The 25,526-nt window shown below is 49.8% G+C and overlaps 1 protein-coding gene across 3 annotated transcripts in view; it reads left to right on the forward strand.

Moving 5' to 3' along the window:
* SPAG9 (sperm associated antigen 9) overlaps positions 1-25,526 on the forward strand; it is a 60,506-nt gene that overhangs the window by 25,496 nt on the left and 9,484 nt on the right. For 2 of the 3 annotated variants that reach the window (XM_077254760.1, XM_077254761.1), the window contains exons 3-21: positions 1,080-1,150; positions 1,272-1,366; positions 12,921-13,068; positions 13,156-13,339; positions 13,852-13,948; positions 14,046-14,167; positions 14,323-14,380; positions 14,453-14,605; positions 14,712-14,763; positions 14,846-14,976; positions 15,127-15,183; positions 15,273-15,446; positions 15,676-15,817; positions 15,897-15,989; positions 16,073-16,240; positions 16,340-16,511; positions 16,622-16,837; positions 16,926-17,118; positions 17,199-17,324. In XM_077254760.1, coding sequence (XP_077110875.1) covers positions 1,080-1,150; positions 1,272-1,366; positions 12,921-13,068; positions 13,156-13,339; positions 13,852-13,948; positions 14,046-14,167; positions 14,323-14,380; positions 14,453-14,605; positions 14,712-14,763; positions 14,846-14,976; positions 15,127-15,183; positions 15,273-15,446; positions 15,676-15,817; positions 15,897-15,989; positions 16,073-16,240; positions 16,340-16,511; positions 16,622-16,837; positions 16,926-17,118; positions 17,199-17,324 — 2,452 coding nt within the window. Of the gene's footprint in view, positions 1-1,079; positions 1,151-1,271; positions 1,367-9,706; positions 9,998-12,920; positions 13,069-13,155; positions 13,340-13,851; positions 13,949-14,045; positions 14,168-14,322; positions 14,381-14,452; positions 14,606-14,711; positions 14,764-14,845; positions 14,977-15,126; positions 15,184-15,272; positions 15,447-15,675; positions 15,818-15,896; positions 15,990-16,072; positions 16,241-16,339; positions 16,512-16,621; positions 16,838-16,925; positions 17,119-17,198; positions 17,325-25,526 lie in introns of those variants that run through there. The other variant, XM_077254762.1, reaches the window with a different exon arrangement.

Genomic DNA, 25,526 nt, shown 5'->3' on the forward strand with positions numbered 1-25,526 from the left:
AGCACCCCTTCCCTATAACTGGAGCACATTGCAAGGCCCACTGTGTACCAGGAGCACCCTTCCCCTATACCTGGAGCACATTGTAAGGCCTGCCGTGTACCAGGAGCACCTCTTCCCTATAACTGGAGCACATTGCAAGGCCTGCCGTGTACCAGGAGCACCCCTTCCCTATAACTGGAGCACATTGCAAGGCCTGCCGTGTACCAGGAGCACCTCTCTCCTATAACTGGAGCACATTCCAAGGCCTGCCGTGTACCAGGAGCACCCCTTCCCTATAACTGGAGCACATTGCAAGGCCCACTGTGTACCAGGAGCACCCTTCCCCTATACCTGGAGCACATTGTAAGGCCTGCCGTGTACCAGGAGCACCTCTTCCCTATAACTGGAGCACATTGCAAGGCCTGCCGTGTACCAGGAGCACCCTTCCCCTATACCTGGAGCACATTGTAAGGCCTGCCGTGTACCAGGAGCACCTCTCTCCTATAACTGGAGCACATTGCAAGGCCCACCGTGTACCAGGAGCACCCCTTCCCTATAACTGGAGCACATTGCAAGGCCCACTGTGTACCAGGAGCACCTGTCTCCTATAACTGGAGCACATTCCAAGGCCTGCTGTGTACCAGGAGCACCCCTTCCCTCTAACTGGAGCACATTGCAAAGCCCACTGTGTACCAGGAGCACCCTTCCCCTATACCTGGAGCACATTGTAAGGCCTGCCGTGTACCAGGAGCACCTCTTCCCTATAACTGGAGCACATTGCAAGGCCTGCCGTGTACCAGGAGCACCCCTTCCCTATAACTGGAGCACATTGCAAGGCCTGCCGTGTACCAGGACCACCCTTCCCCTATACCTGGAGCACATTGTAAGGCCTGCCGTGTACCAGGACCACCCTTCCCCTATACCTGGAGCAACCCCGTAAGCCCCGCCGTGTTACTCCTTCACCAGTTAGTGGTATTAATCTTGTGGCTGATGTGTGTGTGTGTGTATACAGACTACTTGCGCTCCCACCTTTCTTCTCCCCGCACTGACATTGCTCGCTTCTCGAGTCCTGTGATGTTCTCTGGATTTTCTCTTTTCAGTCAGTCGCCTGGAGGAGAGAGAAGCCGAGCTGAAGAAGGAGTACAACGCCTTGCACCAGCGCCATTCCGAGGTACGGCGGCCCCCGTGGCCCCTACACGTGCTCCTCACCGTCCCTGTACATTAGGAGTAGGCTCTCACTTTCTGTGTAGTATAGAATGGTGGGCTTCTAACAATCCCACCTCTTCCTGCAGATTATCCACAACTACATGGAGCACCTGGAGCGGAGCAAGCTGCAGCAGCTGCTGGGGGCCGAGCCGCTGGACCCCACCCTGCACAGCAAGATCAGGTACGGGGGAGGGGAGACAATGGCCCCAGTGTGTGGAAATCCCCCAACAATGCTGCGGCTGATGCAGAAAAGCCGGATGAATGATCGGAATTCATAGGGGCCGTCACCGGGGCACAATGCCGCCATTTAGGCTTCTTCTAAGAAGTTGTAAGTTGCAGGCTGTCAGTTTTATGCAGCCACAAGAGCGGCCCCGGGGCCCCTGTGTGCTATGTACAGGATGACGCCATCGCAGTGATGCCACCTGTATTGCCCAGAGTAACCAATCACAGTTCCAGTTTCATTTTGCTAGTGTAGCCAATCAGAGCTCAGGTGTCATTGCCCGTAGCCGCCAAACAGAACTCTGCTTTCATTTTACCCAATCAGAGCTTAGCTTTCATGTAGCCAGAGCAGCCTGTCAGAACTCAGGTTACATTGTCAAGGTTAGCCACTCAGAGCCCGGCTTTTATTGTCCAGAGCAACCAATCAGAGCCCAGCTTTCATTTTACCTCAGCAGTATAAGAGGTGACTGCGGCGGCCGACTTTTTCCTGTCAGTCGGAGTCTCCCTGCGGAGAGAGTGATGTGTGAGCACAACATGGCGTCCGGTGATGGTGGAGGCGATGGACACGCGGGGTCAGGGCCTGTGCGTGGCAGGGGCCCATGTGTGGCGGGGGCAGGGTGTGGCAGGGGCCCATGTGTGGCGGGGGCAGGGTGTGGCAGGGGCCCATGTGTGGCGGGGGCAGGGTGTGGCAGGGGCCCATGTGTGGCGGGGGCAGGGTGTGGCAGGGGCCCATGTGTGGCAGGGCATCTCTGCCTTTTTTTCTGGTGTTTTTGAATAGTTTTTGGAGGATTTCTAAGTCCTCTTTTTGTGGCTTTGCTGCCTCATAGCCCTACGTCCAGCCTGGTGTTTTGGAGTTGTAGTCTTGGAAGACATTGCCAGTCTTAACATACAATATCCTGGACAATGGGAGTGCGGTGAAATGACAGAAAATGACCTGATAACACGATTCTTCTTCTTCGGTGCTGTTACGTTGATAGACAGGTGAAGATTTGCTTTTTGCGTGGTGAGGTGATGTTCTTTCTGATACAAATGCAGCAGTACTATAAAGGATTATTTTTCTAATTGTTTTTCTTTTTTAATTTTTTATTTAATTTATATATCGTAATGTGTGTTTTGGGGGGGCACCGCACTGTGTGTGTGGGGGGGCCCATCATACTGTGTGTGTGTGGGAGGGCATCATACTGGGTATGGGGGCGCATCATACTGTGTATGTCGGGGGGGCCCATCATACTGTGTGTGGGTATGGAGGGGCGCATCATACTGTGTGTGTGTGGGGTCATCATACTGTGTGCGTGTGTGGGGGCTCATCATACTGTGTGCGTGTGGGGGGCCATCATACTGTGTGTGTGTGGAGAGGCGCATCATACTGTGTGTGTGTGGAGAGGCGCATCATACTGTGTGTGGAGAGGCGCATCATACTGTGTGTAGGGGGGCTGCATCATACTGTGTTTGGGAGCACATCATACTGTGTTTGGGGGCATCCTACTGTGTGTATGTGGGGGGGCGTATCATACTGTGTGTGGGGGGGCGTATCATACTGTGTGTGTGGGGGCACGTATCATACTGTGTGTGTGGGGGCGCGTATCATACTGTGTGTGTGGGGGCGCGTATCATACTGTGTGTGTGGGGGGGCGTATCATACTGTGTGTGTGGGGGGGCGTATCATACTGTGTGTGTGGGGGGGCGTATCATACTGTGTGTGTGGGGGGGCGTATCATACTGTGTGTGTGGGGGGGCGTATCATACTGTGTGTGTGGGGGGGCGTATCATACTGTGTGTGTGGGGGGCATCATACTGTGTGTGTGGGGGGGCGTATCATACTGTGTGTGTGGGGGGGCGTATCATACTGTGTGTGTTGGGGAGCCTCATACTGTGTGTGGGGGGATCATACTGTGTATGTGGGGGGGGCACATCATACTGTGTTTGGGAGCATCATGCTGTGTGTGGGGGGCTGCATCATACTGTGTGCGTATGGGGGGAGATTTGGATGTTTCGCACCCAGCAGTTCGCCCCCGGGTACATTTCTCCCTGTTTGTACCCTGTTTTGCCCCCAGAATTCTGTGTTTTTGAATGTTTCGCCAGTTTGTCCTTGTGGTTCATGAATTCCCATCCGTCATCAATCCACGTCACAAAAGTACTGTACAGAGTGCTGCACTTTTGTGACATGTTAAATCAACTGTTTCCACCTGACGTCACGTGGAACCGCTAGACTGCACTCCGTGACCCAAGGAGCTGCAGCTGCGATAGGTAAGTATCATCCTGGGGACCAAATGTGCGTGGCCGAAATGTACCTGGGGGCGAAACATCCTATAACTGTATGGGGGGGGGGGGGGGGGGGCGCGCATCATAATGTGTGGGGGGGTTGGAGGTAAACCCCGACCAGTTCAGGTATTTCATACGCTGTAGACAAGGCAGAAGAGTCGACGCCTTGGAAATGTGGAGCTGGGTAACGATATCATCAATACCATGTACAGCAAGAAGAAGAAATCAAGCCAGACATGTCACTGGAAGGATCATCTAGCTAGGACTAATGGACACATTATACGGAGAGAGCGATCACTGAAGATGACATGGTCGAAGACTAGAAGGAACAAGGTGAAGACGACCAGTGACCTGAAGGCTTTATACTATCAAGATACTGGCAGAGAAGACCCTGGTGGTCCTATCTAGGCTGTACAAGATCCATCTTCCTACAGAGCGTTCATCCATCATATCTCCATGGCTCAAGATCAAGCTGAAGGCTGCTAATAATAATAATCCCTGATGTAACTAATGATGTCCTTGATGCTGGAGACAATTGTGCTGTTATGTCGTTCCGTCCTGTGTTTTCTAGGATTCCATGACTTTTCTTTTGTGGTGTTACAGATGTATTACTGAGCACTGTTAGTCCCCGGTGCGCGGCGTTGCGTACCCCTGGTCCCTGACGCGCGGCGTTGCGTACCACTGGCCTGCTTTATGATGAGCATTTTGGTGCCCTGCGTGGTGACAGGTGTGATAGCAGCGGTCTGGAGGATGAGGTTTACAGTGCTCTGTGTGATGAGGGTTCTGTTGCTGTGCAATGGGCGCTCTGCGTGATGAGATGTTGCGATGCTCTGCACGATGAGGCATGTGGCACTCTGCTTTACGATGAGGCATGTGGTGCTCTGTGCTTTATGGTGAGGCATGTGGCGCTCTGTGCTTTATGATGAGGCATGTGGCGCTCTGTGCTTTATTATTATTATTATTATTATTATTATTGTTATAGCGCCATTTATTCCATGGCGCTTTACATGTGAGGAGGGGTATGCGTAATAAAAACAAGTACAATATTCTTAAACAATACAAGTCATAACAAGCTTTATGATGAGGCCTGTGGCACTCTGCTTTACGATGAGGCATGTTACATAGTTATTGAGGTTGAAGGAAGACTTTAAGTCCATCTAGTTCAACCCATAGCCTAACCTAACATGCCCTAACATGTTGATCCAGAGGAAGGCAAAAAAACCCATGTGGTAAGAGTAAAGGTACCTTCACACGAAACGACTTTGTAACGATATCGCTAGCGATCCGTGACGTTGCAGCGTCCCGGCTAGCGATATCGTTTCGTTTGACACGCAGCAGCGATCAGGATCCTGCTGTGATGTCGCTGGTCGCTGAATAAAGTCCAGAACTTTATTTGGTCGTCCGATCGCCGTGTATCGTTGTGTTTGAAAGCAAAAGCAACGATACCAGCGATGTTTTACACTGGTAACCAGGGTAAACATCGGGTTACCAAGCGCAGGGCCGCGCTTAGTAACCCGATGTTTACCCTGGTTACCAGCGTAAAAGTAAAAAAACCAAACAGTACATGCTCACCTGCGCGTCCCCCAGCGTCTGCTTCCTGACACTTACTGAGCGCCGGCCCTGCGCTTAGCAACCCGATGTTTACCCTGGTTACCCGGGGACCTCGGCATCGTTGGTCGCTGGAGAGCGGTCTGTGTGACAGCTCCCCAGCGATCAAACAGCAACGCTGCAGCGATCGGCATCGTGTGAAGGTACCTTAAGCTCCATCATGGGGAAAAAAATTCCTTCCCGACCCCACATACGGCAATCAGACTAGTTCCCTGGATCAACGCCTTAACAAGGAATCTAGTGTATATACCCTGTAACATTATACTTTTCCAGAAAGGTATCCAGTCCCCTCTTAAATTTAATTAATGAATCACTCATTACAACATCATACGGCAGAGAGTTCCATAGTCTCACTGCTCTTACAGTAAAGAATCCGCGTCTGTTATTATGCTTAAACCTTCTTTCCTCCAGACGTAGAGGATGCCCCCTTGTCCCTGTCTCAGGTCTATGATTAAAAAGATCATCAGAAAGGTCTTTGTACTGTCCCCTCATATATTTATACATTAACATAAGATCACCCCTTAGTCTTCGTTTTTCCAAACTAAATAGCCCCAAGTGTAATAACCTATCTTGGTATTGCAGACCCCCCAGTCCTCTAATAACCTTGGTCGCTCTTCTCTGCACCCGCTCCAGTTCAGCTATGTCTTTCTTATACACCGGAGACCAGAACTGTGCACAGTATTCTAAGTGTGGTCGCACTAGTGACTTGTATAGAGGTAAAATTATGTTCTCCTCATGAGCATCTATGCCTCTTTTAATACATCCCAAAATTTTATTTGCCTTTGTAGCAGCTGCCTGACACTGGCCACTGAATATGAGTTTGTCATTCACCCATACACCCAGGTCCTTTTCATTGACAGTTTTACCCAGAGTTTTAGAATTAAGCACATAGTTATACATCTTATTACTTCTACCCAAGTGCATGACCTTACATGTGGTGCTCTGTGCTTTACGGTGAGACATGTGGCGCTCTGTGCTTTACGATGACGCATGTGGCTCTGTGCTTTATGATGAGACATGTGGCTCTGTGCTTTATGATGAGACATGTGGTGCTCTGTGCTTTATGATGAGGCATGTGCCGCTCTGCTTTATGATGAGGCATGTGGCGCTCTGTGCTTTATGATGAGGCATGTGGCGCTCTGTGCTTTATGATGAGGCATGTGTCACTCTGTGCTTTATGATGAGGCATGTGGCGCTTTGTGATGAGGCATGTGGTGCTCTGTGCTTTATGATGAAGCATGTGGCGCTTTGTGATGAGGCATGTGGTGCTCTGTGCTTTATGATGAGGCCTGTGCCGCTCTGTGCTTTATGATGAGACGTGGTGCTCTGTGCTTTATGATGAGACATGTGGCTCTGTGCTTTATGATGAGGCATGTGGCGCTCTGTGCTTTATGATGAGGCATGTGGTGCTCTGTGCTTTATGATGAGGCATGTGGCGCTTTATGATGAGGCATGTGGCGCTCTGTGCTTTATGATGAGGCATGTGGCGCTTTATGATGAGGCATGTGGCGCTCTGTGCTTTATGATGAGGCATGTGGCGCTCTGCTTTATGATGGGGCATGTGGCGCTTTATGATGAGGCATGTGGCGCTCTGTGCTTTATGATGAGGCATGTGGCGCTTTATGATGAGACATGTGGCTCTGTGCTTTATGATGAGACATGTGCCGCTCTGTCCTTTATGATGAGACATGGTGCTCTGTGCTTTATGATGAGGCATGTGGCGCTTTATGATGAGGCATGTGGCGCTCTGTGCTTTATGATGAGGCATGTGGCGCTTTATGATGAGGCATGTGGCGCTCTGTGCTTTATGATGAGGCATGTGGCACTCTGTGCTTTATGATGAGGCATGTGGCGCTTTATGATGAGGCATGTGGTGCTCTGTGCTTTATGATGAGGCATGTGGTGCTCTGTGCTTTATGATGAGGCATGTGGCGCTTTATGATGAGGCATGTGGCGCTCTGTGCTTTATGATGAGGCATGTGGCGCTTTATGATGAGGCATGTGGCGCTCTGTGCTTTATGATGAGGCATGTGGCACTCTGTGCTTTATGATGAGGCATGTGGCGCTCTGTGCTTTATGATGAGGCATGTGGTGCTCTGTGCTTTATGATGAGGCATGTGGCGCTTTATGATGAGGCATGTGGCGCTCTGTGCTTTATGATGAGGCATGTGGCGCTTTATGATGAGGCATGTGGCGCTCTGTGCTTTATGATGAGGCATGTGGCGCTTTATGATGAGGCATGTGGCGCTCTGTGCTTTATGATGAGACATGTGCCGCTCTGTGCTTTATGATGGGGCATGTGGCGCTTTATGATGAGGCATGTGGCGCTCTGCTTTATGATGAGGCATGTGGCGCTCTGTGCTTTATGATGAGGCATGTGGCGCTTTATGATGAGACATGTGGCTCTGTGCTTTATGATGAGACATGTGCCGCTCTGTCCTTTATGATGAGACATGGTGCTCTGTGCTTTATGATGAGGCATGTGGCGCTTTATGATGAGGCATGTGGCGCTCTGTGCTTTATGATGAGGCATGTGGCGCTTTATGATGAGGCATGTGGCGCTCTGTGCTTTATGATGAGGCATGTGGCACTCTGCTTTATGATGAGGCATGTGGCGCTTTATGATGAGGCATATGGCGCTCTGTGCTTTATGATGAGGCATGTGGCGCTCTGTGCTTTATGATGAGGCATGTGGCGCTTTATGATGAGGCATGTGGCGCTCTGTGCTTTATGATGAGACATGTGCCGCTCTGTGCTTTATGATGGGGCATGTGGCGCTTTATGATGAGGCATGTGGCGCTCTGCTTTATGATGAGGCATGTGGCGCTCTGTGCTTTATGATGAGGCATGTGGCGCTTTATGATGAGACATGTGGCTCTGTGCTTTATGATGAGACATGTGCCGCTCTGTCCTTTATGATGAGACATGGTGCTCTGTGCTTTATGATGAGGCATGTGGCGCTTTATGATGAGGCATGTGGCGCTCTGTGCTTTATGATGAGGCATGTGGCGCTTTATGATGAGGCATGTGGCGCTCTGTGCTTTATGATGAGGCATGTGGCACTCTGTGCTTTATGATGAGGCATGTGGCGCTTTATGATGAGGCATATGGCGCTCTGTGCTTTATGATGAGGCATGTGGCGCTCTGTGCTTTATGATGAGGCATGTGGCGCTCTGTGCTTTATGATGAGGCATGTGGCGCTCTGCTTTATGATGAGGCATGTGGCGCTCTGTGCTTTATGATGAGGCATGTGGCGCTTTATGATGAGACATGTGGCTCTGTGCTTTATGATGAGACGTTGTGCTCTGTGCTTTATGATGAGGCATGTGGCGCTTTATGATGAGGCATGTGGCGCTTTATGATGAGACATGTGGCTCTGTGCTTTATGATGAGACATGTGCCGCTCTGTCCTTTATGATGAGACATGGTGCTCTGTGCTTTATGATGAGGCATGTGGCGCTTTATGATGAGGCATGTGGCGCTCTGTGCTTTGTGATGAGGCATGTGGCGCTTTATGATGAGGCATGTGGCGCTCTGTGCTTTATGATGAGGCATGTAGCACTCTGCTTTATGATGAGGCATGTGGCGCTCTGTGCTTTATGATGAGGCATGTGGCGCTTTATGATGAGGCATGTGGCGCTCTGTGCTTTATGATGAGGCATGTGGCGCTCTGCTTTATGATGAGGCATGTGGCGCTTTATGATGAGGCATGTGGCGCTCTGTGCTTTATGATGAGGCATGTGGCGCTTTATGATGAGGCATGTGGCGCTCTGTGCTTTATGATGAGGCATGTGGCGCTTTATGATGAGGCATGTGGCGCTCTGTGCTTTATGATGAGGCATGTGGCGCTTTATGATGAGACATGTGTCGCTTTGCTTTGATGAGGCATGTGGCGCTTTATGATGAGGCATGTGGCGCTCTGTGCTTTATGATGAGGCATGTGGTGCTCTGTGCGTTATGATGAGGCATGTGGTGCTCTGCGTTATGATGAGGCATGTGGTGCTTCATGACGAATGTTTTGCCTCTTTGCAGAATGGCGGTTGTGACAGTATGTGTGATGAGGTTTGCACCACTCGGGATGATACGGGTTCTGTTGCTCTGCACGGCGAGGGTCGCAGCGCTCTGCACGGCGAGGGTCGCAGCGCTCTGCACGGCGAGGGTCGCAGCGCTCTGCACGGCGAGGGTCGCAGCGCTCTGCACGGCGAGGGTCGCAGCGCTCTGCACGGCGAGGGTCGCAGCGCTCTGCACGGCGAGGGTCGCAGCGCTCTGCACGGCGAGGGTCGCAGCGCTCTGCACGGCGAGGGTCGCAGCACTCTGCACTGTATTCTGCTCCCCCCTCCCTCCTGCTCGCTCCCCTGACAGCTGATGTGCAGTGATTGGCTGCAGCCTGGCTCAGCCTCTCCTCAGCACTGAGGCGGGGGGATGATGTCATGGTCTGGGGCTGCTGCAGCGTCTGTCCATGGCATCGGCTGAATGACAGAGCCTCGGCAGAGCCCACGTACAACCCTTGTGTGCCGGGCGGCTTCCTTCATCCCGACGTGCCACCATGCCAGGGCAGGACCATGAGTCCCAGATGCATGCTTCTCTTTGTGTTTGGCTTTGTTGGCGGGGCGGTGGTCATTAATTCTGCCATCCTGGTGTCCCTGTCCGTCCTGCTGCTGGTGCACTTCTCCTTCTCTACGGGCCTGCCGGCCTTGACGGAGAACCTGCCGAGGATCCTCAGGTACCCAGACCTTGCCTGCTGCCGACGCTCACCCTTTCCACCCCATGCTGGCGTCTGCGGCTTGTGGCAGAGATCAGGGACTGATCTGCTCTGGGTTTTCCTGCAGTGTTTGGTTTCTGGATTTTCCCCAGGACGTCAGGTGCGATTTTCTGCTGGTGTCCGCGGGTGACGAGTGCTGCGTTCTCTTTTCCACATGCAGATGCTGGATTCTGCCTTTGTGCTGTCATGTTGGGAAGGTTTTGTGGTGTCACATAGTGGGGTGTATCGCGTGATGCCGGGGTCTGGGGGGGATCACTGGGTTTTCCTGCAGTGTTTGGTTTCTGGATTTTCCCCGGGACGTCAGGTGCGATTTTCTGCTGGTGTCTGCGGGTGACGAGTGCTGCGTTCTCTTTTCCACAGACAGATGCTGATTTCTGGATTCTGCCTTTGTGCTGTCATGTTGGGAAGGTTTTGTGGTGTCACATAGTGGGGTGTATCGCGTGATGCCAGGGTCCGGGGGGATCACTGGGTTTTCCTGCAGTGTTTGGTTTCAGGATTTTCCCCAGGACGTCAGGTGCGATTTTCTGCTGGTGTCCGCGGGTGACGAGTGCTGCGTTCTCTTTTCCACATGCAGATGCTGATTTCTGGATTCTGCCTTTGTGCTGTCATGTTGGGAAGGTTTTGTGGTGTCACATAGTGGGGTGTATCGCGTGATGCCAGGGTCCGGGGGGATCACTGGGTTTTCCTGCAGTGTTTGGTTTCAGGATTTTCCCCAGGACGTCAGGTGCGATTTTCTGCTGGTGTCCGCGGGTGACGAGTGCTGCGTTCTCTTTTCCACATGCAGATGCTGATTTCTGGATTCTGCCTTTGTGCTGTCATGTTGGGAAGGTTTTGTGGTGTCACATAGTGGGGTGTATCGCGTGATGCCGGGGTCTGGGGGGATCTGCCTGCCGTAGTCTGTGTACACAGAGGCTTTGTACTGTGCGATCTCGCGTCTTCGGGAAAGGACGAGACGTATATTGTTATACACAGCAGTGCAGCAGGGGACGACCCACGGGGGGCCCTGGGGGGCTGTTGGCTCCTGGAACCTCCCGTGGCCTCTTACACCATCACCGAGGGGCACTAACTTTTTGATAGTTTTGCAGCGTGATCAGTAAAACTATTTCTTCTGCTTAGATCTGACCTTGAGTTAAATGCCATCTTAAAGGGGTGGAGTGCTGGATCCAATAGAGGGGCAGGCAACTGACCTGAAATGCCTTTAAGGGTGTGTGTGTTGCAGTTGTAGATCTATTGATATATATTGGATAGGTGAACATTCCCCCTCGGGGGGGATTGATCCCGCACAACCAGTATCGCCTAGCTCCAGTCCTGGATGTTACATTTCACCGTTCTGGGGCATTGTGGGAGATCTGCTTGCACCAGTGCATTGTGGGGGATGTCCGCTGTGCTGGAGCGTTTTGGGGGTATGTCCTCTGTGCTGGAGAATTGTGGGAGATGTCTTCTGCACCATTGCATTGTGGGTGATGTCTGCTGAGCTGGTGCACATTTTGGATCTGTCCTCTGTGCCGGTGCGCACTAGGGGAGATGTTGGCGGCGATGGTGTGCTCTGGAGAGATGTATGTCCTGTCTGTGTGTTCTACGAGGGGATATCTGCCTTGCCAGTGCTCTCTGGGGGGCGAGATGTCTGCCATGGTGGTGCGCTCTGGAGGAGGGGGATGTCAGCTGTGCCGGTGTGCTGTGGGGGGGGAGAGATGTCTGCTGTGCCGGTGTGCTCTGGGGGAGGGGGGAGAGATGTCTGCTGTGTCGGTGTGCTCTGGGGGGGGGGGGGGAGGAGAAATGTCTGCTGTGCCGGTGTGCTCTGGGGGAGGGGGGAGAGATGTCTGCTGTGTCAGTGTGCTGTGGAGGAGGGGGATGTCTGCTGTGGTGGTGCGCACTGGAGGAGGGAGGTGTCTGCCTTGCCGGTGCGCTCTGGAGGAGGGGGATGTCTGCCGTGGTGGTGCGCTCTGGGGGGGTGTAAGACCCATTCTGGGTGGGTGGGTGGTGGTGAGCCGGGGCCGCTCTGGGGTTTCCATATTGTTAGATCATATCTGATCAGTACATGGTGCACTTTCCTCCCTTCTCGTTCGTCCCACCTGCTATGGATACACCGCCAGCAGGAGGCAACACAGACAGGATAAGGATTCAGGACGCTGGCGGCCCCCGCGCTCTGTCCACCCCCTGCCGCGCTCTGTCCACCCCCTCCCGCGCTCTGTCCACCCCCTCCCCTCCCGCGCTCTGTCCACCCCCTCCCCTCCCGCGCTCTGTCCACCCCCTCCCCTCCCGCGCTCTGTCCACCCCCTCCCCTCCCGCGCTCTGTCCACCCCCTCCCCTCCCGCGCTCTGTCCACCCCCTCCCCTCCCGCGCTCTGTCCACCCCCTCCCCTCCCGCGCTCTGTCCACCCCCCCGTCAAACCCCCGCTGTCTCCTGTAAGATGACGATTTGCATCAGTGACTGTAGACACATTGTCAGCTTCCTCCTCCTGCTGCAGCGGCTGCTCTGGATCCTGCTAGTCTGTCTGTGGCCGATTGTCTCCTTAGATGACACCTCCATACACAGCCCTGCTCTCAGGATCAGTTGTTGGGGATAAGACGAGGGCCCTTTCATCCCTTCTTGTGGTCAGTGAATGGGGACAGTTCTGATTGTATGAGGTCTACCCCGACCCGGTCCTGTTCCTACACCTGAGGGTTTGTTACCGTTGTATCCAGACTAGACGAGCAGAACACGTCGGCACAAATCGCTCTCTGGTCCTGGTAGTTTGGCACAATGTGTCAGTCTGCGGTGATTATCTGGAGGAGACTGGATGCAATTGTAACAAACCATCAGCTGTGACGTCTCCACTGACCCGTTGTGAGCCTGTATATAGCCCAACGTGGCACTAATGGCCGCTGTCTCTTGTCCCTATAAGGAAGGAGCGTCCCATCTCTTTGGGGATCTTCCCGCTGTCTCCTGGAGACTCCTTAGTCCTACCAGAAACCCGCGGAGCAGAGACGCCCGGAAATGGCCCCTGGAAGCTTCCAGATCCGGCTCACGCCCGCTGCAACGCCAGTCTGAAGGTGGTCACCTATAACGGCCCGGGGCGTAATACTGGAGGGTTGGCGACCCTGTATAACAGGGATGTCGGCTTTCATCTTTTCCCGCAGGACGAATTCTTCAATTTCAGCCAGACGGGGGCAAAGCCCACCGGCCCGGACCCCGACAACATGGTGCAAAAGGAACAAAAGGACGAGGTCATCATGAAGGCGAACCTGAAGAACAACAACGTCCAGAACGCCCAGAAGAACGAAGACGTCCAGGTGAACCAGGAGACCAGCACCGCCGCCACGGGTAGGTCCCACCTCAATATACCGCTGCTCGTGTTCATTGTCAGCGACTAACATTGTCTTCTCACAGCTGAGGGTCTGCTACAGTGTGGGCAGTGCAGACAGTCACATTTAATGTAAGGCTTCTCCCCAGCAGAGTGATTATCCAAGAGGATGCGCTCATTGACCGGCTCAAGGTCGCGGGCCACACACGGAGGTCGTGCTCGTCTGCGGCTTCCTTAATGCCTGATCTTTTAATGGATGGTGCACTATCGATTACATCTGCAGGAGGCGCCGCTGCGTCTGGCACAGGATGGAGAGGGCACACGTCCCAATTACTGACCGGGCTCATACCTGAGATGTTGGGAGTTGTAGTGGACTCTTGCCAAGGCTCCGCGCAGATAATTCTGCCCCCTTCTGGCGGAGCCGCGTCTTTCCATGCATATTGGTCTCTTTAAATGTTGCCTTTGCAAATATGGACAGCCCCTCTAAAACCTTCATTTTGTCAGGAAATGTCACCGTGTCCGTGTTTTACAGATACCAATGACAACGAGGAGAAATCTGAGGTGCAGTCCATCATCGAATCCACCCCGGAGCTGGACATGGACAAGGAGCGAGCCTATCAGATGACGAGGTGAGATGCTGTGTAACGGTATGGCGCAGGACACCAGGGGGCGACGTCATCGGGGCTGCCGCCATAGTGCGCTAACCCGTCCGCCGTCTCTTCCCAGCACTCCATCCAGAGGCATCGAGAACAAAGCGTTCGACCGCAACACGGAGTCGCTCTTCGAGGAGTTGTCCTCCGCGGGGACCGACCTGATCGGAGACGTGGATGAAGGGGCCGACCTGCTGGGTAATAATCTGTCATGTCAGCTTTCCTGCACCGCATATTACATGACATTTATGACTCCGATTGAGAACAACCAGAAGTGTTGTCTTAGGGACTCTGGCAGCGAGTGGGCTGTGATGTGCCTTAACCCTTTGATAATCCGGCCATTTTTGTTGCAGGGATGGGACGGGAGGTGGAGAACCTGATCCTGGAGAACACGCAGCTTCTGGAGACCAAGTACGTAGGCCGGGACCTACATTCACCCCGTCTGTATCCTCTCCCCACGTATAACCTCCTGTCCTGTGATAGGAACGCCCTGAATGTGGTGAAGAACGACCTGATCGGCAAGCTGGACCAGCTGATGTGCGAGAAGGACGTGCTGCAGGGCGAGCTGGACGCCGTGAAACAAGCCAAACAGAAGCTCGAGGAGAAGAACAAGGAGCTGGAGGAGGAGCTGAAGAAGTAAGTGCCCGCTTATTAATAAGTCATGTTATAGTCTGGGCGGGTGAGGCTCAAAAATGAATGATGCAAGTTACAGAAATCGGCTGATTTTTTTTTTTTCTTCCAGGGCTCGAGCAGAAACCGAGGAAGCGAAACAGAAATCAAAAGACGAAGACGATGTAAGTGTCTGATTCTGGGGGGCGCCATCTAACTTTGTAGTGTTCTCGCCTCCGCTGATCGATGCCCCTTCTCCCGGCGCAGAGCGACGTACCCACAGCTCAGAGAAAGCGATTCACGCGGGTGGAGATGGCGCGAGTACTGATGGAGCGGAACCAGTACAAGGAGCGACTGATGGAGCTACAGGAAGCCGTGAGGTGGACGGAGATGATCAGGTACGGAGCCATGTGGGCCTCAACCCCAGGGGAGATCAGGACCACCATGCTTGTGATACCACACACAGCCTGTATACAGGGGCGGCACTGTTTATGGAGAATCATCATGGCAGAGATGATCTTGGGGATTTTTTTTTTTTTGTCTTTTAGGGCATCGAGAGAAAATCCTGCCATGCAGGAGAAGAAGCGCTCCAGCATCTGGCAGTTGTGAGTAGCGGGTCCGTGCCCGCCATCAGTTGGCAGTCCCAGCCCGCGTGCGGCATTGTCCCACTAACGCCCTTCATTCCCGTTCTCAGCTTCAGCCGCCTCTTCAGTTCCTCCGGCACAACCACCAAGAAACCGGAGCTTCCCGTTAATGTCAAGTACAACGCGCCGACCTCGCACATCACGCCTTCCATCAAGAAGAAGAGCAGCGCCCTGGCCAAACTGCCCAGCGACAAGTCCAAAGCCTTCGACTTCCTCAGCGACGAGTGAGCAGCGAATACGGCTCGTAGACGTTGCATTGCTTATTGTGAAATCTCCCAGCATTCCCTGCTTGCTCTGGTGACTTGCATGCTGGGAAATGTAGTCTTTACACCTGGCTGTGTAGAAGAAACTAACTGCCCCCCTGCATTATAGGACCTCCACTAAGTATCTGTCCACCAACTTGCTGACGGTTTCCAGTGACCGCGTCGTAGCATTTTATCTCTTCTCTTTCAGCCTCTCGGGTGGCAGCGAGGCGTCTTCAGCCTCCAGGCGGGAGCAGAAGCGGGAGCAGTACCGGCAGATGAAGGCGCACGTCCAGAAGGAGGATGGCCGTGTGCAGGCGTTCGGCTGGAGTCTTCCTCAGAAGTACAAGCAGGTAATGGCTGACCCCGCTCACCACTTCTGGGCTGTGAAGACGTGGATGCCATCAATACACGGGTGTCATCTTATTGTAGGCGACCAACGGCGGCCAGAGCGACGGCAAAATGAAGAATTTACCCGTCCCAGTGTATCTCCGGCCCCTGGATGAGAAGGACACGTCCATGAAGGTGATTTCATATGCTCTAGTCCCATCCGGAGCTGCACTCACCCTTTTTTTTTGCGACTGATCGCCATGTTTTTTCGGTCACAGCTGTGGTGCGCCGTCGGCGTTAACCTTTCTGGTGGAAAGACCAGGGACGGCGGCTCCATTATCGGAGCAAGCGTCTTTTACAGTGACCTTGCCGGGTCAGAGACGGAGAGCCAAAAACCCAGAAGCGAATCCCAGAGCAGCCTGGAGAAACTGGAGCAAGAGCTGAAGGTAGAGCTCGTACTGTCCCCCCGCAGTTCAGTCCCCGGCCACCGGCAGCGCCGTTCTGATATACTGAGTCTTAAAGGAGCCATCCCTGTCATCGTGCAGGTGCAGCAGAAGGAGCTGCGGCATCAGGACGAGCTGTCCAGTCTGGTGTGGATCTGCACCAGTACCCATTCCTCCACCAAGGTCATCATCGTGGATGCCAACGAGCCGGGAAACATGCTGGACAGCTTTATCGTCTGCAACTCCCACGTGCTGTGCATCGCCAGCGTGCCAGGTGAGATGCCACCTAGTAATGCACAGATCCCGCCTGACCTCGGGGCTTGTTACAGGATGTCATTGTAACAAACCTTCAGCTGTGCAGGAAGTGATAACTTTCCTCATTAGGGGTGATGGAGACTGACTACCCATCAGGAGATTCCTCCAAGCTGGACGCCGACTCTGCTCAGACAGACAAGTCCTCCTTATCGGAGAGCCTGGCGAGCAGCAGCTCCTCCGGTGACGTCACTGGCGTCCGCGTAACCATCGCCTCCGCTGAAGACGCCGAGCCCATGGTATGCCAAACGCCAAGTGTTATCTCCCCAGAGTTGGAGAGTAAGCCAGGTAGGTGGGTAAGCCGGAGGGGCACCAGGTAATGCAGAGCCGCCCTGGTCAGGGTGCACGTGGTCCTCACTCTCGTCATGTCTGACAGACCCCGACTCCAGCAGTCCTGAGCTGGATGATAACGTGCCCACGGCAGAGGAGGCCACCGAGGCTACCGAGGCCGGCGACAGCCCCACAGACGACGTGGCCGACATCACGCAGGCGGGAATCTACACAGAGCATGTGTTCACGGACCCCCTGGGTGTACAGAACACGACGGATGACACCAGCTGCCCGGACAGGTAAGGGTTACACAGCGTGAAGGTGTCCGTGATCTAACGGCTATGCGGGGAGGATAACTCTCAGTATCCGTCCCCCCCAGTAACGAGTCCAACCTCTATAAAGACGGCGTGGCCACTTTACCCACCGAACAGGATCTGATGAGAGAGGAGGCCCAGAAGATGAACAGCCTGTTACCCACCATGTGGCTGGGGGCGCAGAACGGACAGTAAGTACCTTTCTTCTGTAGGGGGCGCCGCGGGACCACACCATTCTCGCATTCTCCAGTCTCAGTCGCATTAACCCCTTAACCTGTTTTCAACTTCCTGACCGGGCCATTTTTTTTCAATTCTGACCATTGTCACTTTTTGAGGTCATAACTGTGATTTTCTTGTGACATATTGTACTTCATGATAGCGGTAAAATTTCTTTGATATAACTTGCGTTTATTTGTGAAAAAAACGGAAATTTGGAGAAAATTTAGAAAATTTCGCAATTTTCAAACAGTTTTTATGCCCTTAACCCCTTCACCCCCAAGGGTGGTTTGCACGTTAATGACCGGGCCAATTTTTACAATTCTGACCACTGTCCCTTTATGAGGTTATAACTCTGGAACGCTTCAACGGATCTTGGCGATTCTGACATTGTTTTCTCGTGACATATTGTACTTCATGTTAGTGGTAAAATTTCTTCGATATAAGTTGCGTTTATTTGTGAAAAAAACGAATATTTGGCGAAAATTTTGAAAATTTCGCAATTTTCCAACTTTTAATTTTTATGCCCTTAAATCACAGACATATGTCACGCAAAATACTTAATAAGTAACATTTCCCACATGTCTACTTTACAGCAGCACAATTTTGGAACCAAAATTTTTTTTTGTGACGGAGTTATAAGGGTTAAAAGTTGACCAGCAATTTCTCATTTTTACAGCACCATTTTTTTTTAGGGACCACATCTCATTTGAAGTCATTTTGAGGGGTCTATATGATAGAAAATACCCAAGTGTGACACCATTCTAAAAACTGCACCCCTCAAGGTGCTCAAAACCATATTCAAGAAGTTTATTAACCCTTCAGGTGTTTCACAGGAATTTTTGGAATGTTTAAATAAAAATGAACATTTAACTTTTTTTCACACAAAATTTATTTCAGATCCAATTTGTTTTATTTTACCAAGGGTAACAGGAGAAAATAGACCCCAAAATTTGTTGTACAATTTGTCCTGAGTATGCTAATACCCCATATGTGGGTGTAAACCATTGTTTGGGCGCAGGGCAGAGCTTGGAAGGAAAGGAGCGCCATTTGACTTTTCAATGCAAAATTGACTGGAATTGAGATGGGACGCCATGTTGCATTTGGAGAGCCCCTGATGTGCCTAAACATTGAAACCCCCCACAAGTGACACCATTTTGGAAAGTAGACCCCCTAAGGAACTTATCTAGATGTGTGGTGAGCACTTTGACCCAACAAGTGCTTCACAGAAGTTTATAATGCAGAGCCGTAAAAATAAAAAATCATATTTTTTCACAAAAATGATCTTTTCGCCCCCAATTTTTTATTTTCCCAAGGGTAAGAGAAGAAAATTGGACCCCAAAAATTGTTGTGCAATTTGTCCTGAGTACGCCGATACCCCATATGTGGGTGTAAACCATTGTTTGGGCACAGGGCAGAGCTCGGAAGGGAAGGAGCGCCATTTGACTTTTCAATGCAAAATTGACTGGAATTGAGATGGGACGTCATGTTGCGTTTGGAGAGCCCCTGATGTGCCTAAACATTGAAACCCCACACAAGTGACACCATTTTGGAAAGTAGACCCCCTAAGGAACTTATCTAGATGTGTGGTGAGCACTTTGACCCAACAAGTGCTTCACAGAAGTTTATAATGCAGAGCCGTAAAAATAAAAAATCATATTTTTTCACAAAAATGATCTTTTCGCCCCCATTTTTTTATTTCCCCAAGGGTAAGAGAAGAAATTAGAGCACAAAAGTTGTTGTGCAATTTGTCCTGAGTACGACGATACCCCATATGTGGGGGTAAACCACTGTTTGGGCGCATAGCAGAGCTCGGAAGGGAAGGAGCGCTATTTTACTTTTCAATGCAAAATTGACTGGAATTAAGATGGGATGCCATGTCGCGTTTGGAGAGCCCCTGATGTGCCTAAACATTGAAACCCCCCCACAAGTGACACCATTTTGGAAAGTAGACCCCCTAAGGAACTTATCTAGATGTGTTTTGAGAGCTTTGAACCCCCAAGTGTTTCACTACAGTTTATAACGCAGAGCCGTGAAAATAAATTCTTTTTTTTTTTTCACAAAAATGATTTTTTAGCCCCCAGTTTTGTATTTTCACAAGGGTAACAGGATAAATTGGACCCCAAAATTTGTTGTCCAATTTGTCCTGAGTATGCTGATACCCGATATGTGGGGGGGAACCACTGTTTGGGCGCATGACAGAGCTCGGAAGGGAAGGAGCGCCATTTGGAATGCAGACTTAAATGGATTGGTCTGCAGGCGTCACGTTGCATTTGCAGAGCCCCTGATGTACCCAAACAGTACAAACCCCCCACAAGTGACCCCATATTGGAAACTAGACCCCCCAAGGAACTTATCTAGATGTGTTGTGAGAACTTTGAACCCCCAAGTGTTTCACTACAGTTTATAACGCAGAGCCGTGAAAATAAATTCTTTTTTTTTTTCACAAAAATGATTTTTTAGCCCCCAGTTTTGTATTTTCACAAGGGTAACAGGATAAATTGGACCCCAAAATTTGTTGTCCAATTTTTCCTGAGTATGCTGATACCCGATATGTGGGGGGGAACCACTGTTTGGGCGCACGGCAGAGCTCGGAAGGGAAGGAGCGCCATTTGGAATGCAGACTTAAATGGATTGGTCTGCAGGCGTCACGTTGCATTTGCAGAGCCCCTGATGTACCCAAACAGTACAAACCCCCCACAAGTGACCCCATATTGGAAACTAGACCCCCCAAGGAACTTATCTAGATGTGTTGTGAGAACTTTGAACCCCCAAGTGTTTCACTACAGTTTATAACGCAGAGCCGTGAAAATAAATTCTTTTTTTTTTTTTCACAAAAATGATTTTTTAGCCCCCAGTTTTGTATTTTCACAAGGGTATCAGGATAAATTGGACCCAAAAAGTTGTTGTCTAATTTGTCCTGAGTATGCTGATACCCCATATGTGGGGGGGAACCACTGTTTGGGCGCATGACAGAGCTCGGAAGGGAAGAAGCGCCATTTGGAATGCAGACTTAAATGGATTGGTCTGCAGGCGTCACGTTGCATTTGCAGAGCCCCTGATGTACGCAAACAGTACAAACCCCCCACAAGTGACCCCATATCGGAAATTAGACCCCCCAAGGAACTTATCTAGATGTGTTGTGAGAACTTTGAACCCCCAAGTGTTTCACTACAGTTTACAACGCAGAGCCGTGAAAATAAAAAATCTTTTTTTTCCCACAAAACTTATTTTTTGGCCCCCAGTTTTGTATTTTCCCAAGGGTAGCAGGAGAAATTGGACCCCAAAAGATGATGTCCAATTTGTCCTGAGTACGCTGATACCCCATATGTTGGGGTAAACCCCTGTTTGGGCACACGGGAGAGCTCGGAAGGGAAGGAGCACTGTTTTCCTTTTTCAACGCAGAATTGGCTGGAATTCAGATCGGATGCCATATCCCGTTTGGAAAGCCCCTGATGTGCCCGAACAGTGGAAACCCCCCAATTATAACTGATACCCTAATCCAAACACACCCCTTACCCTAATCCCAACAGTAACCCTAACCACTCCTCTAACCCAGACACACCCAACCCTATTCCCAACCGTAAATGTAATCCAAACCCTAACCCTATCTTTAGCCCCAACCCTAACTGTAGCCCCAACCCTAGCCCTAACCCTAGCAATAACCCTAGCCCTAACACTAGCCGTAACCCTAGCCCCAACCCTAGCCCCAACCCTAGCCCCAACCCTAGCCCCAACCCTAGCCCCAACCCTAGCCCCAACCCTAACCCTTGCCCTAACCCTAACCCTAGCCCTAACTCTAGTCCTAACTCTAGCCCTAACCCTAACCCTAATGGGAAAATGGAAATAAATACATTTTTTAATTTTTTTATTTTTCCCTAACTAAGGGGGTGATGAAGGGGGGTTTGATTTACTTTTATAGCGGGTTATTTAGCGGATTTTTATGATTGAGAGACGTCACACACTGAAAGACGCTTTTCATTGCAAAAAATATTTTTTTTGTTACCACATTTTGAGAGCTGTAATTTTTCCATATTTGAGTCCACAGAGTCATGTGAGATCTTGTTTTTTGCGGGACGAGTTGACGTTTTTATTGGTAACATTTTCGGACACGTGACATTTTTTGATCGCTTTTTATTCCGATTTTTGTGAGGCAGAGTGATCAAAAACCAGCTATTCATTAATTTCTTTTGGGGGAGGCGTTTATACCGTTCCACGTTTGGTAAAATTGATAAAGCAGTTTTATTCTTCGGGTCAGTACGATTACAGCGATATCTCATTTATATCTTTTTTTTATGTTTTGGCGCTTTTATACGATAAAAACTATTTTATAGAAAAAATAATTATTTTGGTATCGCTTTATTCTCAGGACTATAACTTTTTTATTTTTTTGCTGATGATGCTGTATGGTGGCTCGTTTTTTGCGGGACAAGATGACGTTTTCAGCGGTACCATGGTTATTTATATCAGTCTTTTTGATCGCGTGTTATTCCACTTTTTGTTCGGCGGTATGATAATAAAGCGTTGTTTTTTGCCTCGTTTTTTTTTTTTTTTTTCTTACGGTGTTTACTGAAGGGGTTAACTAGTGGGCCAGTTTTATAGGTCGGGTCGTTACGGACGCGGCGATACTAAATATGTGTACTTTTATTGTTTTTTTTATTTTATTTAGATAAAGAAATGTATTTATGGGAATAATATATTTTTTTTTTTTCCATTATTTTGGAATTTTTTTTTTTTTTTTACACATTTGGAAAATTTTTTTTTTACTTTTTTACTTTGCCCCAGGGGGGGACAATACAGATCGGTGATCTGCCAGTTTGCATAGCACTCTGACAGATCACCGATCTGCGAGAAGTGCAGGCTGCTTCACAGTGCCTGCTCTGAGCAGGCTTCTGTGAAGCCACCTCCCTCCCTGCAGGACCCGGATCCGCGGCCATCTTGGATCCGGGTCTGGAGCAGGCAGGGAGGGAGGTAAGACCCTCGCAGCAACGCAATTACATCGCGTTGCTGCGGGGGGCTCAGGGAAGCCCGCAGGGAGCCCCCTCCCTGCGCGATGCTTCCCTGCACCGCCGGCACATCGCGATCATGTTTGATCGCGGTGTGCCGGGGGTTAATGTGCCGGGGGCGGTCCGTGACCGCTCCTGGCACATAGTGCCGGATGTCAGCTGCGATATGCAGCTGACACCCGGCCGCGATCGGCCGCGCTCCCCCCGTGAGCGCGGCTGATCGCGTATGACGTACTATTCCGTCCTTGGGAAGTAGGGCCCACCCCACATGGACGGAAAAGTACGTCTAATGACAGAAAGGGGTTAAATTAGAGAGTCATATCACACAAAATAGTTAATAAATAACATTTCCCACATGCCTGCTTTACATTAGCACAATTTTGGAGACCTATTTATTTTTTTGTTGACCAGCGATTTCTTATTTTTACAATTTAACAAAATTTGCAAAACCATTTTTTTTTAGGGACCACCTCACACTTGAAGTGACTTTGAGGGGCCTATATGACAGAAAATGCCAAAAAGTGACACCATTCTAAAAACTGCACCCCTCAAGGTGCTCAAAAACACATGTAAGAAGTTTATTAACCCTTCAGGTGCTTCACAGGAATTTTTGAAATGTTTAAAAAATAAAATAAAATGAACATTTAACTTTTTTTCACAAAAATATTACATTAGACCCACATTTTTTCATTTCCCAAGGGTAATATGAGAAATTGGACCACAAAAGTTGTTGTACAATTTGTCCCGAGTACGCTGATACCCCATATGTGGGGGTAAACCACTGTTTGGGCGCACGGCAGAGCTCAGAAGGGAAGCAGCGCCAATTGGCTGGAATTGAGATTGGACACCATGTTGCGTTTGGAGAGTCCCTGATGTGCCTAAACAGTGGAAACCCCCCACAAGTGACTCCATTTTGGAAAGAAGACCCCCTAAGGAACTTATCTAGATGTGTGGTGAGCACTTTGAAGCCCCCAAGTTTGATGTAGTGCCATAAAAAAAAATCTTATTTGTTTCACAAAAATGATATTTTCGCCCCAAATTTTTTATTTTATCAAGAGTAACAGGAGAAATTGGACCCCAAAAGTTGTTGTCCAATTTGTCCTGAGTGCGCTGATACCCCATATGTGGGGGGGAACCACCGTTTGAGCGCATGGCAGAGCTCAGAAGGGAAGGAGCGCTGTTTGGAATGTAGACTTAGATGGAATGGTCTGCAGGCATCACGTAGCATTTGCAGAGCCCCCAATAGAAGCCCCCCACAAGTGACCCCATATTGAAAACTAGACCCCACCCAGGAACTTACTAGATGTGTTGTGAGAACTTTAAACCCCCAAGTGTTTAACTAAAGTTTATAAAGTAGAGCCGTGAAAATAAAACATTTTTTTCCACAAAAAATGATTTTTTTTTAGCCCCAAAATTTTTATTTTTACAAGGGTAACAGGAGAAATTGGACCCCAAAAGTTGTTGTGCAATTTGTCCTGAGTACGCTGATTCCCCATATGTGGGGGGACCACCATTTGGGCGCACGGCAGAGCTCGGAAGGGAAGGAGCGCCGTTTTTCAACGCAGAATTGGTTGGAATTGAGATCAGACACCATGTCGCGTTTGGAGAGCCCCTGATGTGCCTGAACAGTGGAAATCCCCCAATTCTAACTCCAACCCTAATCCAAACACATCCCTAACCCTAATCTCAACCATAAATCTAACCACACCCCTAACCCTGACAAACCCCTAACCCTAATCCCAACCGTAAATGTAATCCAAACCCTAACTTTAGCCCCAACCCTAACTTGAGCCCCAACCCTAACCCTAACTTTAGCCCCAACCCTAACCCTAATGGGAAAATGGAAATACATTTTTTTAAATTTTATTATTTTTCCCTAACTAAGGGGGTGATGAAGGAGGGTTTGATTTACTATTTATAGCAGGGTTTTTTTAGCGGATTTTTATGATTGGCAGCTGTCACACACTTGCGTCTCCACATTTTGAGAGCTATAATTTTTCCATATTTTGGTCCAGAGAGTCATGTGAGATCTTGTTTTTTGTGGGACGAGTTGACGTTTTTATTGATACCATTTTCGGGCACATGACATTTTTTGATTGCCTTTTATTCCAATTCTCAAATTTTTGTGGGGCAGAATGACCAAAAACCAGCAATTCGTGAGTTTCTTTTGGTGGGGGGGGGGGGGCGTTTATACCGTTTAGGCGTGTGGTAAAATGGATAAAGCAGTTTTATTCTTCGGGTCAGTACGATTACAGCGATACCTCATTCATAGCATTTTTTTATGTTTTGGCGCTTTTACACAATAAAAACTATTTTATATAAAAAATAACTGTTTTTGCATCGCTTTATTCTGAGAGGTAGGATTTTTTTTTATTTTTCTGCTGATGGAGCTGTATTGCAGCTTTTTTTTGTTTTTTGCGGGACAAGATGACGTTTTCAGCAGTACCATGGTTATTTATATCCGTCTTTTTGCACGGCGGTGTGATAATAAAGCGTTGTTTTTTTTTCCCTTAGTTTTTTTAATGGTGTTCACTGAAGGGGTTAACTAGTGGGATAGTTTTATAGAACCGGGGACAGCGATAATAATGTGTGCAAACTGTAAAGCGCTGCGGAATATGTTAGCGCTATATAAAAAGATTATTATTACAGGACGGGTCGTTACGGACACGGTGATACCAAATATGTGTACTTTTATTGTTTTATTTTTATTTGCATAAATGGATTTATTGGAAAAATATTTATTTTTTTCTTTATTTGGGGATTTTTTTTAATTTTTTTTTATACATTCTAATTTTTTTTTAACTTTATAACATTGTCCCAGGTTGGGACATTACTATATAAAGTCAGATCGCTGATCTGACACTTCGCATAGCACTGTGTCAGATCAGCGATCTGACAGGCAGCATAGGAGGCTTGCAGGTGCCGCAAGCCACCTCAGTAAGGGACCTGGAAGGACCCCGTGGCCATTTTGGTTACGGGGTCTCCATGGAGACCACTGGAACAACGTGATTGCATCGATGCCGCGGTTCCCGTAGAGCAGTACTAGTACGGCGCATGTCAGGAAGGGGTTAATGTTATGATCAGAAGGTGCTCAGTTCCTCTACAGCACTCCCGCAGGAGAAATGAGGTATTACACGGTTGTCTGTGCTCGGTCCTCCAGGTTCTCACTGT

The sequence above is a fragment of the Ranitomeya variabilis genome, chromosome 4 (genome assembly GCF_051348905.1).
Source record: "Ranitomeya variabilis isolate aRanVar5 chromosome 4, aRanVar5.hap1, whole genome shotgun sequence".
NCBI classification, from domain to species: Eukaryota; Metazoa; Chordata; class Amphibia; order Anura; family Dendrobatidae; genus Ranitomeya; species Ranitomeya variabilis.